Source organism: Echiichthys vipera, assembly GCF_963691815.1.
Source record: "Echiichthys vipera genome assembly, chromosome: 1".
NCBI lineage: Eukaryota > Metazoa > Chordata > Actinopteri > Perciformes > Trachinidae > Echiichthys > Echiichthys vipera.
In genome coordinates, this window is record NC_139826.1 from 37,055,501 (window position 1) to 37,068,559 (window position 13,059).

The window sequence follows — 13,059 nt, forward strand, 5'->3', positions numbered from 1 at the left end:
GCACACGCAGGTTTTTAAACGCTAAGAAACACACTAAAGATTAAGATATGCTGGTCAGGCTGTCCTCATCCAACGTTTGTTCATATAACTACGAAACGTTAAAGTGAGTTATCCACGCGTGCATTTATTACTGGAGAAAAAAGTAAATCAGGTGACCTAGCGTAAAGACCAAACTACATGCAGCAGAGCGCCGATTATATCCGATTTAAGTAGCTACGCAGCCCTCCGACAGGTAAATCCTCCACAGCACTGAGTAAAAACCAAGTACAATCTGTTTCAAAATGATGAAAATACATACCTCGTTACACCAGAGGACAATGTGAGGCAGCACAGCGTCCAAACCTGCCGAGCTAGCCGCATCATGACGCAGTGAAGCTGCAGTGTAGCAGGTTAAACGCGCTGCTGCGTCCCGCGTACGTACGCTGCACGTCCGTGTTTACTGACTCTGAAGCTCAGTTCAGACCAAAGATTCGCAACCAGACGAGTTGAAACTCGTGCAAACGTTCGGAAACCTGCAAGTTTGCAGATGGACGTATCTCCCTCCCCCCAGCGTCACATACATGCCCTTTTTTGGTCAGAGGGAAATGAGGCGGAGTCAAAGTCTGACAAGATGGCGACTCCCGAAGGCGAGGACGATTGGATCAAGTTGAGAGAACGGACCTCGGCTTCGTTTTTTTATACAGACTATCTACTTGCTACAGCAGCATTTCTATTAGTAATGACGGCGCTCCCTCTCCTCATGTATTCTCTAGCTCCGTCCAAAACTGTCATTCTAACCAGCTGACAGTTTGTAAGTGACTTGATCAGCTGACTTTGCTACGAGCTGATTGGCTGTTGAAACGGGTGACGTGACGCTGGAGACTTGACGAGCTGAGTCGAAAAAATCAGCCAGTTTGAGTCGAGACGAGACGGTTCCGATCACACGTTTACCCGCAAGGATCTAAAACGACTTTGTCTCATCGCAAATCTCTGGTCTGAACTGGACTATAGAACGCCAACATCTGCGTAGGGACGAGGTTCGGGGCGGCGGTTGGGTCCCAAAATACAGGACTTCCACCCAGGACCTGCCTTGCCTCCGCAGCGATACTTCAAACAGGATTAACATTTTTATCTGAGCTCCAATCAACGTAAAACAACAGCGTCTTTATTATTTAAAAAATAAAATATCTGATGTTGAATGTGTGTCTGTGTGCAGGTTCACATCGGTTACCTCCCCAACAAGAGAGTCCTGGGCCTCAGCAAGCTCGCCAGGTGAGTCAATTTGCTCTAATCATATATATGTGAGTGTGTGTGACGGAGAGAGAGTGAGAGCTAGTGTGTGTTTAAGCTGATTATTAAAAGGTGTGTGTGTGTGTGTTTGTGTGTACCAGCGTAGAATCTGATCCCACTGACCCCAATACCTTCAGGCTTATCGCTCTAACACTCCTCACCAACTCGGGACATGCACGCTCACATTATGACGACCAACAAACTCAACTCGTCCGCACTTTTAAGACAAAACGAGGCTGAGAAGACGCGCTGCAGGTTTTTAGAGAGTGATTCAATGGGAAAATCTGGCTTCACACAACCTCTTGGTCTTGTTATCGTAGTTTTTGTTGGTGACGGTGAAATTGTCACCTAAACTGTCGTAAATATCCGTCACAGTTTTCCAGCCGGGGAGGTTTTTTGACATTTTACGTTTCTGGAAACCTCAGAAAACATTGATATGAAATGATTTGGTTGGGTCAATCATCAGACCGCGGTTCATCTGTCTTTGTGGTTTATTTGTCCCGCCCCTCCCGCCTTATGCTGCGTTCACTTGTAATCGAAAATCTGGAACTTCCAACTTCTGAGTCAGGCATGTCGTACGGGCAGAAGTGTAATAGGACCATGTGTGTGTTATGGATTTAAAGTGTGATGCCAGCGTAAAATCATTATCTTTTTCGGAACTTACTCATCAAATAAGCCATCGAGACATGTATAGCAACTATTAACGGAGAAATCCAGGAGAGTCGCTAACAGCCGAATGCGGCTAACAGTGATTAGCTCGGGGCAGTACGGTGAAGGCATTCAAAGGTCTTTTTTAACCACTAATGCTGCTGAAAATAAAAGCAAACCTCTGCAGCAGCATGAGAAGAGTCCCTACACACAAAACAAAGCAGCAACAACGTAGTTAGTGAACCCAGAGTTTATTAAAAGAGTGTTTTAAAGACTTACCTACTGGCCCCTGTACCAGCTCCTCTCATAGTAAAGTCCATTCAAGTGGATTACCAAAGGAAGGAGCCGGAAATACACCTTAAGAAGGGAAACATATAGGTGACGGACCGGAAGTAGAGAGGTGCAAAAAGTCAACACACATAGCAACTGTGAACGTTAATATAATCTGGATTAAATCATGTTTTTGACCTGTGTGATCGTCGCGCTGCTCGTGCTTCTTGCCCCGTCTTCTTGAATCATTTCCTCTCAGATGAGTAGAGAACAGTTCTGGGTGGTTTCACCAAACAGTTTTATAAGATTCTGGCAGTTTCACTGTATATATTGTGGTAGTTTTTACGTTTACAGTACAGTGGTTTATTCTTCTATTACACCTTCACACCAAAGGACAGTTCTTCTGTTCGCCTTCTCGCTGCAGCGTCTTGTCTTTCCCTCTTGTGCGTACAGAACTTCCTGCCGCTCCTCGTGACTGCACGTTTGACCTTGTGACATTTTCTCGGAGTGGGACGAGGTCGCATTTGTCCAAAGAGGTTTTGCTCAGAGAGAAGAGCAGCGGGTCGAAGGTGCAGAACGGGTCGTTTTCTGCAGATCCGTCAGAACGGGAAACAGCTTTGAGATGAATGTTCTATTTTGGTGCCTTCACATCAGAGTCGGGTTTACGTTGTTGGTGAGAAAACGTCCACATGAGCGACCTCAGTGTATGACAAGTGACGTAAGATGACATTTAAGAAGAGGGCAGAGCTCTGGGAAGTTAAGTTACCTTTCACTAATGTTCCTCAAATAGAAAAGGACCGGTCAAAGATCCACGATATGGCCTCATTTTGAGAGTGTTTATTGTTTATTATCATTATTTGATATTTTTATGCCTCCGCTCTCAAGCTACAATGTTAATTGATGAGTTGTCATCCAGCTAGTTAACCAGCTCTAACTGGGGGATCCTGAGGCGTTCCCAGGTCAGTGTGGAGATCTAATCTCTCCACCTGGTCCTGGGTCTTCCCTGAGGCCTCCTCCCAGCTGGACGTGCCTGGAACACCTCCCTAGGGAGGCGCCCAGGGTTCATCCTTACCAGATGATCCTGAACCACCTCAACTGGCTCCTTTCAACACAAAGGAGCAGCGGCTCTACTCCGAGTTCCTCACGGATGCTGAACTTCTCCCCCTCTCTCTAAGGGAGACTACAGCCACCGCTTATACCCGTGACCTCGTTCTGTCTGTCATGACGGAAGATATGTTGCGTTCTTAAAATAGATTTGGATAAAACGAGCGCTCGATTGGCCCTCGAGGAATTGATGCGACCCTTCGATCTTGGACTTGACTACTCGTGCTCTAACCCGACTCTCACCAGATGAGTTTGGTTCCTCCTCGCTTCATCCATCTGGGGTCGCTGCACAGGAAAGTGATGTCAGGTTGCTGGGCCTTGCTGGATCAAAAATGCTTGCATATGATTGGATAAACCACTTGTCAGTCGTCTTTATTGACTCGCTACTTCAGCCGCTCCCATGGAAACCAACCTGTGACGCTGATGAGAGGAAGGCCAAACAGAACAGCCGACATGGTTTCCACCACCAAAAGCCTTCAGAGCCGTTCTCTGGTTCTTTTAAAGAAGAAAGATTCTGTAGATTGAACAACAACGGATGAAACAGCAGCATCCATGTTGACGCCTTCTTCCTCGATGCAAGCTGCCATTGTTGTCTGAATCACAACAGTCGCTTCTACGCTACGTCACACGTCACGGAGGAACTTATTATAGTTGAAGGTCAAAGGTCACTTTTGTCCATAACTCAAGAGTTCCTACTCTAATGTCAAACAGGATACCAATGATGAAGTGATGACCTTTTATATCCAAAGGGTCAAAGGTCATAACTCTGGAACAGACGACATTTGGTCGGATACTGAACGGCTGACACTGACTTTGAAACCGTGCGGACTATTTAGATCTGAAGATGCGTGTGAAGCATTTGCATTTCACCACAACATACACTTAAAGTTATAAATGGACTTGTTCTTCTATAGCACCTCTCTAGTCTTCTGACTACTCAAGGCATTTTAACACTACTTGTCACATTCACCCATTCACACAGACATTCACACTGATGGCAGTGGACATCTACAGACCATCTAATCTAACCATTCACACCACATTTACACACCCATGCGCAGCACGGGGAGCAATTCAGGGTTCAGTGTCTTGCCCAAGGACACTTCGACATGTGGACCAGGGGAGGTGGGGATCAAACTGCCGATCTCTCAAATGGAGGACGACCCACTCTCCCACTGAGCCACAGCCTTCCCTATGCGTGAACCGTTTGCATTTGACCAGAAAATACACTTAAAGTTATAATCCGTAATATTTTCATCTAGGTAATGGTCTGTTAAGTTCCTATCAATCAGAGAGCGAGTGTTTGTAGCAGCAGGACTGTGTGTGTGTGTGTGTGTGTGTGTGTGCGTGTGTGTGATTGAGTCAAAATAAACTGCAGTGTGTGTTCACGGTGATGAAGGCGTTTTCTCTTTTCCCCCTCAGGATCGTTGAGATCTACAGCCGTCGACTACAAGGTACGGAGTTCCAGTCCGCAGACTCTTGGCCTCAGTGTTTCTCATCATTACTGTCGAGCTGCACGTGCGTGTTTGTTCTGTCCACCCTGGTTCATGTTTGTCCGTCTGAACCTTTGTCCACAGTTCAGGAGAGGTTGACCAAACAAATTGCTGTAGCGATCACCGAGGCGCTGCAGCCCACCGGGGTCGGCGTGGTCATCGAGGCGACGTACGTTCACTGTCTCCTCTCCTTCACCTCCTCTTTCCTTCTTCTTTTTATTTCTCAGTCTCTTTTTACACGCTACGTTAACCCGTGTCTCTTCCTCCCCGCAGGCACATGTGCATGGTGATGCGAGGCGTTCAGAAGATGAACAGTAAAACCGTCACCAGCACCATGTTGGGCGTCTTCAGGGAAGATCCCAAAACCCGGGACGAGTTCCTGGCGCTGATCAGGAGCTGAGGAGGACGAAGATCTTCTTCTTCGTCTTTCCTCCTCTTCCTCCTGTTGCCTGGGGTTACCTCCACCTGCACGGACCAGCCGCCGTGCCACCTGTGTGTGCGTGTGTGTGTGTGTGTGTGTGTGTGTGTGCGTGTGTGTGTGTGTGTGTGTGTGTGTGTGTGTGTGTGTGTGTGGCAGTGACAGAGCGTTTACTGTGTTTTCAGTCTTTTTATTTGTCGGATAAAGGTGAAGCGTCGCCGCGGTGATTTGCGCGCTCGAGGCCGCGGACCGACGCGTTGTTGACTTTACAGACGACGGGGCGGACTTTACCCTCGTTTGTCCATGTGAGTTGTTTTGCGTTCATTAATCAAATATCAGTCGTTGACCTCGAAATACAGAACAGGAGAGTTTGACGTAAAGAATAAACAACCCCCCTAAAAAACAACAAAGTGTCAGAAATAAACCCAAAAATTAAAGAAATTAAAAGCAGCTTCAGTAATATTTAGTGATTTTTAAACAACACTATAACAGGTCCTTCAACTGTCTTAAATTTAATTCTTTTTAGACAAATTTTACACCTTAAAAGTATTTAAACTGTCTCATGTTTTCATTTGTTTGGACATTTGTTCGCACCAACATTTTATTTCAGTTAATTCTTAGATTAAATTCATTTTTAGACAAATATTAAACCTTTAAAAATAATTAAATGGTCTTACTTTTTAGTTCTTTTGGACATTTGTTCACAGGAACATTTTCATGTAATTACATTTATCCATCTTTTAGTTTCTTTTTGTCAAAATGAGTTGGACTCGGATCCTCGTTTCTGCTGTTACGACTCTTTAAACCTGATACTGTGTCAGTCTACGAGGTGGAAATTTATAATTAAAACATCGCATAAAAACATTCAAACAACAACAGAAAATAACATTCTACAAAATACACAATATAACATTTAAAACAGCAGTTAAGTGATTGGCCGACCTCCTCGTATTTGAAACTATTGTTTATAGATCTTTCTGTTCTCAGCACACGATAACGTCCTTATTCATCGTGTCGAATCATAACAGAAGTCATCTCAGGATACTTACCACATAGAGTAGATCCAGATCACGCTCTCATTTACTTATGATATAAAGAGACCCAACAATTCCCCCATGAGCAACATTCAAAATCATCGCGCTTGGCCCACGTGCTCTGGTTTGTGTTGAATCCTTTCACGCATGTTTGACGGCACTTTAATACTCTGTCACCTCAGTTTACAAACTCCCTTTTTGTTTTTTTGGGCACTTATATACATCAAATAAACCATCAAAAGTTTTTCGTGTTACAACTATTAACAGAGAAATCCTGGAGTCGCTAACAGCCGTTGTGGCTATCAGTGATTAGCTCGGGCAGTACGGTGAAGGCATTCAAACGTCTTTTTTAACCACTAATGCTGCTGAAAATAACAGCAAACCTCTGCAGCAGCATGAGAAGAGTCCCTACACACAAAACAAAGCAGCAACAACGTAGTTAGTGAACCCAGAGTTTATTAAAAGAGTGTTTTAAAGACTTACCTACTGGCCCCTGTACCAGCTCCTCTCATAGTAAAGTCCATTCAAGTGGATTACCAAAGTCAATCCCAAAGGAAGGAGCCCATTGGTGCTTTGTTTCCTGTGTAAGGACTCTTTGGAATATCTCCGTTAATAGTTTATATGTGACAAAAGCTCTCGATGGCTTATTTGATGTATGTAAGTGCCGAAAAAGACCACGGGATGATTTTAGAAGAGAATAGAAATACTTTATTGATCCCAAGCTGTGAAAATTGCACCGGAATTTCACAAAATGGCTAAAATTAATAGACAATAGAAAATAGAACAACTATTTAAGTATATAACATTGTGGAACGTTTGGGGCAAAATCATTGGGGGTAATATTTTTAAACATATTATTATTATTATTATTATTATTATTATTATGAACCTGTGTGTGAATGTGCCTGTTTGTGCCAACTCGCCTCTCAATTCAAACCAAAAAAACGACTTTGCGGTGACGAGACGAGGCGGCCTGCGGGACGCTGAGCTGTGGACTCACCGTGTGTGCGTGTGTCTGTCTGTGTGTGTGTGTGTGTGTGTGTGTGTGCGTTAAGTGTGTGTGTGTGTGTGCGTGTGTGTGTGAGCACACAAACGTCTCTGATGTTGTTGTTTGCGAGGCCTTGCTGAGAAGGACGGCCTGTTCTGTGGCCTCTTCACCATCATTGTCACTTTATGTACTGTGTTCACTTCACTTTTTAATCAAAGGAAATAAATCTCTATGTGACAACGACCGCAGACCCACCTGTTCATTTAAAACTCAACCTGTTCAACTCCACGATGGCAGTCGACGTTACATGAACCACCATTTATTACGTTTAAAAATGAAATGTCTCTTCAAAATCATTTACATTTATTGACTTCTCCAGGAAACGGGAGTTGCTGGTTTGACGCTGTCTCGATCGGTTCGTTTGTTGGTTTCTGACCTTTTTTAAAACACCAAAGTCACGCAAACAAACTAACGGATCTGTGTCACCAGTCGGACTGTTTTGTCTAAATTCTATCAAACTTTCTGTTTAACCTACGAATATAAATGATGGTGTAATGTTTTGAGTTGATTTAATGGTGTGAAACTAAAGTCTAACTTATTATCTTTGTAACCAAATATCATTTTAACGGACTAATTTATCTTGAGTGGTCAAAAGGACGCTAACACCGGTGAATTAGCCGTGTGCTAACCCTTTATATCGGCTCGCTGTAAACACTGGAGCTGCTGGTCGTCCACATTAGCATCAATGCTGTCAAAGCATCCGGGACCAAACTTCAGTCCTTCACAATAAAAGTCCATGCTTCAACAGCTCCAAAATATACCATAAGCATTGCTCTTATTGCTCTTATCGCTCGGAACGCGACGCCTGAAGCGACATCGCGTGTCATCGCAGCACTTACATTGATTTTGAATGGCGCTTTCATCGCCTCCATCACTTTCGGTGTGAATGCATGGTAAGTCGCGGGCCGTTTTATGTAGTGTTACCATAAGATCTTCCAGTAAAAGCACCACGAAAAGACCGGAAACTGCGGCAGAACAAATCGTCCTGATAGGGATAACACCAGCGAACGGCGTCTGACTGGTGTTTCAGTTATGTTAACTAACAAATGGAGGCAGCTGTAGCTCTGCAACCCCCCAGTTCTGGCTTGAAGGACGATGCTTGAACCTCCAACAGCTGGATGCAATAAGCGTATGACTCTGGAAAATGTAGAAATTATGATAAAAAAAACAAAAAAAACAGGGGGCCCACACCTCTGTTTGAGCCCCGGGGCCAATTAGAGGGTTAATCTGGCCCTGAGCCCGGAGTGAGCAGCGGAGAGGAGGGTTATATATCTGTCAGAGGCATGACTCAGCAACTCCAGCTTTACAGTTTGGTAAAATCACGTTCATGCATTTAATTTAGCAGCTTTCAGTGTACAGAGTTTCCTTACTACAAACTAAAGAAGCAGCTCAAATGAAAGCTTTACACTGTGTTGGTGTCTACAGTGTTTCAACACTTAAATAAAACGTTTATACTCGTGGTTCCTGGTCAGCGGAGGTGAAATAACCACAAAACACGCTGCGTTTTAACCCATGTTTGATCCTGGAGACACTGCAGGTGAATGAAATCAAATATTTAACCAATAGATATCCTCAGGAAACTTCCCCGGTGGTTTTTTGTGTTATAAGTTTTCTGAAATGTTATGATTAAATATGCAATATGAGCTCATTTATATTACATTTTCAAGAACAGGATTATGAAAATTTAAATATAACCAGGTTCAAAACTCTTTGTTTAATTTATTGACATATTAGAGTCAAAGGTTTTTTACAGATATCTCTTTTTATACAAAAGAAAATACTAATAATACAACAGTCTTTTTAAAAATGTCATTTTCTCCATGTTTTTAGGAATGAAATGTTGTATAAATCAGGTTGTGACTGTTACAGTACAGGGTCAAGTCAAATCAAATAAATAACATTTTATTTACAGTGCCAAATTATACCAAAAGTTATCTCAAGACACTTTACATATGGAGTAGGTAAAGACTTATTTATGATTTACAGAGACCCAACAATTCCCCCATGAGCAGCAACAAGTCGCACTATCTTTAACAAAAGAAGCAATAATTATTATAGTTATTATTTACAGTATTATTCCAGCAGTCTTGGTTTCACAGCAGGGACGAACAGACCGAGCTCTGTGGAGGACGGACGTCTGTCTGCACCGGTGAGGGCAGAAGAAAAGGAGAGGGAAAGAGAGAAAAGACAGACAGACAGAGGGGAAGACAGATGGGCAGACAGACACAAAGACAAACAGACAGACAGACAAACAGACACAAAGACAGACAGACAGACAGACAGACACACACACAGACAAACAGACACACAAACAGACAGACAGACAAACAGACACAAAGACAGACACACAGAAAGATGAATAGAAATACTTTATTGATCCCAAGCTGGGAAAAGCAGCCACATAAGTAACAGTAACTATAATAATATATATATTAATGTGAATATGACTCATAAGTTATAACAGTTGATACAGCAGAACAGTAGAAACAAGCACAGCTGAGGTGACAGAATATGACAATGTTAATAAATATGGTGGTAAATATGATCAGTGATGAGTAAACAGTCATTAAAGACGTAGATTGTGAAATTCAGACACTTTGTACGACTACATGTGACTGAGGTAAACATTTTAAATCACCATGAACCTTCCCAGGTGATTACAAACATTAAGATTATTTAAGTTTTCTCCAGAAAGTTCTGTTCAAATATGCAAATGAGGCGTTATCTCATGTTAACGTTTGAATTAAGGAGAAATCTACAGACACAAAGAGTCAAAGTGAAGTGAAATAAACACTTAAATGTGTATTTTTGGTTGTTTTCTTTGCACCAGTCTGAAAGAAAACATGTTAAACAGCTCTGAATTCACCAGTGCGTGAAAAAGATGCCTTTAAAAAGATGAAAGACACATTTTAATCACCTTCAAAGTAACTTTCATCATTAGAGCCCTGTGTGTAAAGTGTAGGACTGTGGCTCCCTCCAGTGGTGACTGTCAACAAAGACAGAAAACAAAACTGCACAGAGACTCGTTTCTTTACTGAACGTCTTCTGGGATAAAACCTTCACATCGTTGTTTTCTTTTCTTTTTGTTGTTTTCTGTTTTGTCCTTTGTTTTGAAGCTGATTCAACATTTATTTTCAATATTTGTATCACGAAATGGACCTTTACACGTTTGTAATGTGAAGATAATTCAATAATAACAACAAACTTTCTTCTTTACGGGACTTTTTTACCCTTCTTGAAAAAGCTTCACATTAAAATAAAAAAGGTAAAATGTCAAAACTGTTCATTATGAAATAGATTTAAAAAAGATTTCAATACGGGATAAAGTTTGAAAATAAAGAAGGGGAAATATTAAATAAGTTCTTCCTCTTACTTGACATGGACATGTTGAACTGTTTAAATAAAATGTAAATATCCGTGAGAATCACAAACAGGATTGGTGACAAAGCGCACTCCTGGCGGAGGCCAACTACCACTGGAAACGAATCCGACTTACTGCGGAGGATCCGGACACAGCTCTCACTTTGGGTGTACAGAGATTGGATGGCCCACAGAAGTGACCCCCTCACCCCATACTCCCGCAGCACCTCCCACAGTATCTCCCGAGGAACCCGGTCATATGCCTTCTCCAGATCCACAAAACACATGTAGACTGGATGGGCATACTCCCAGGCCCCCTCCAGGATCCTTGCGAGAATGAAGAGCTGGTCCGTTGTTCCACGTCCAGGACGGTATCCGCATTGTTCCTCTTCAATCTGAGGTTCGACTATAGGACGAACCCTCCTTTCCAGCACCTTGGAGTCGACTTTACCAGGGAGGCTGAGCAGTGTGATACCCTCTGGTCCCCCTTTTTAAACCACCAGGAACCACCACCCCAGTCTGCCACTCCTTTGGCACTTTCCCAGACTTCGATGCAATGTTAAAGAGATAATAATGATAATTATGAATATATATAAAAGGTTTTTAACTTCTTCCTATCTCTTTTGAACATAAACTGTATTATTTGAGTCATGTATTTGTCGCTTAGGATTCTGAGGATCCTCTTTGCTTGTTTTGGTTTTACTTTTTACTGCTCATCTGCTTTATTCAGTTGTTTTTTTTAACATGTTCAATATATAGGATTAATAAAAAAGATTGAAATCAAGTAATCTAATAATTATAATCTGGCTCTTTCTGCTCCAGTACATTTAGGAAAAGTATAAAATAGCATCTTTAAAAACTCTTCATGTCACTCCTCCATCTCAAATCAAACATAATCATCTGTGGATGAAGCTTCAAAGGAACAAACCCCAGGAAATAAATGATCATTTGGTAAATTTTGAGGTTTTGGGTCAGATGTTCTCCACTGGAGGGCGCCACAGTCGTAAAGTTTACACACAGTGACTTTAATAAAGTTCAACTGATCAAAACTGAGTCAGGAAACAGTCACTGTAAGGCCACTTTTACTTACTTTATATCCTGTTATTTCATTTGTTGATAATATGTTTTATAATCTGCATCTGTGAAGTAACTAAAGTTACCAAATAAATGAACTAAAATGGGGTAAAAACAGGTTTTAAGTTCCTCAAAGGTAAATGCGCTTAGTTACTTCAGTGCTTAAGTTGATCTACGGTAAATTTACTTTTACTCACTTATTTTTTTGTAAAGATGATTTTAATGAGAGAGAGAGAAAGAGAGAGAGAGAGAGAGAGAGAGAGAGAGAGAGAGAGAGAGAGAGAGAGAGAGAGAGAGAGAGAGAAAGAGAGAGAGAGAGAGAGAGAGAGAGTGAGAGAGAGAGAGAGAGAGAGAGAGAGTGAGAGAGAGAGAGAGAGAGAGAGAGAGAGAGAGAGTGAGAGAGAGAGGGGCGACATGCAGCAAAGGGCCGCAGGTCGTAGTCAAACCTGGGCCGCTGCCTCGAGAACTCAGCCTCAGTTAGCGAATATTCGGCACCCGTTCTACTTGGTGATGAGGTATCTGTTCTACCGGGCGAGCTACTGGGCGCCAATGGGGCACCCGTTCTACTGGGCGCCAATAGGGCACCCATTCCCCCGGGCGAGCTACTGGGCGCCAATGAGGTACCTATTTGGGTGAGCTACTGGGCGCCAATGAGGTACCCGTTCTACCGGGTGAGCTACTGGGCACCGATGGGGTACCCATTCCACCGGGCAAGCTACTGGGCGCCAATGGGGCACCCGTTCTACCGGGTGAGCTACTGGGCACCAATGGTGTACCCGTTCTACTGGGCGAGCTACTGGGTGCCAATGGGGTACCCGTTCTACTGGGCGCCAATGGGGCACCCATTCCCCCGGGCGAGCTACTGGGCGCCAATGAGGTACCTATTTGGGTGAGCTACTGGGCGCCAATGAGGTACCCGTTCTACCGGGTGAGCTACTGGGCACCGATGGGGTACCCATTCCACCGGGCAAGCTACTGGGCGCCAATGAGGTACCCATTCTACCAGTCAACCTACTGGGCGCCAATGAGGTACCCGTTCTACAGGGCGAGCTACTTGGCGCCAATGAGGTACCCGTTCTACCAGGCAAGCTACTGGGCGCCAATGAGGTACCTATTTGGGTGAGCTACTGGGCACCAATGAGGTACCCGTTCTACCGGGTGAGCTACTGGGCACCAATGGGGCACCCATTCTACCGGGCGATTTACTGGGCGCCAATGAGGTACCCATTCTACTGGGCGTCAATGGGGTGCCCATTCTACCGGGCGATCTACTGGGCGCCAAAGAGGTACCCATTCTACCGGGCAAGCTACTGGGCACCAATGAGGTAACCGCTCTACCGG

The 13,059-nt window shown here is 43.6% G+C and overlaps 1 protein-coding gene across 1 annotated transcript in view; it reads left to right on the forward strand.

Moving 5' to 3' along the window:
• gch1 (GTP cyclohydrolase 1) overlaps positions 1 to 5,184 on the forward strand; it is a gene marked incomplete at both ends in the record, with an annotated part of 26,272 nt that extends 21,088 nt beyond the window's left edge. Inside the window, 4 exons of the mRNA XM_083911018.1 lie at positions 1,196 to 1,251; positions 4,714 to 4,745; positions 4,869 to 4,953; positions 5,058 to 5,184. Of these exons, the coding sequence (XP_083767144.1) occupies positions 1,196 to 1,251; positions 4,714 to 4,745; positions 4,869 to 4,953; positions 5,058 to 5,184 (300 nt within the window). The remainder of the gene's footprint in view (positions 1 to 1,195; positions 1,252 to 4,713; positions 4,746 to 4,868; positions 4,954 to 5,057) is intronic.
• Between the last annotated feature and the right edge of the window lie 7,875 nt (positions 5,185 to 13,059).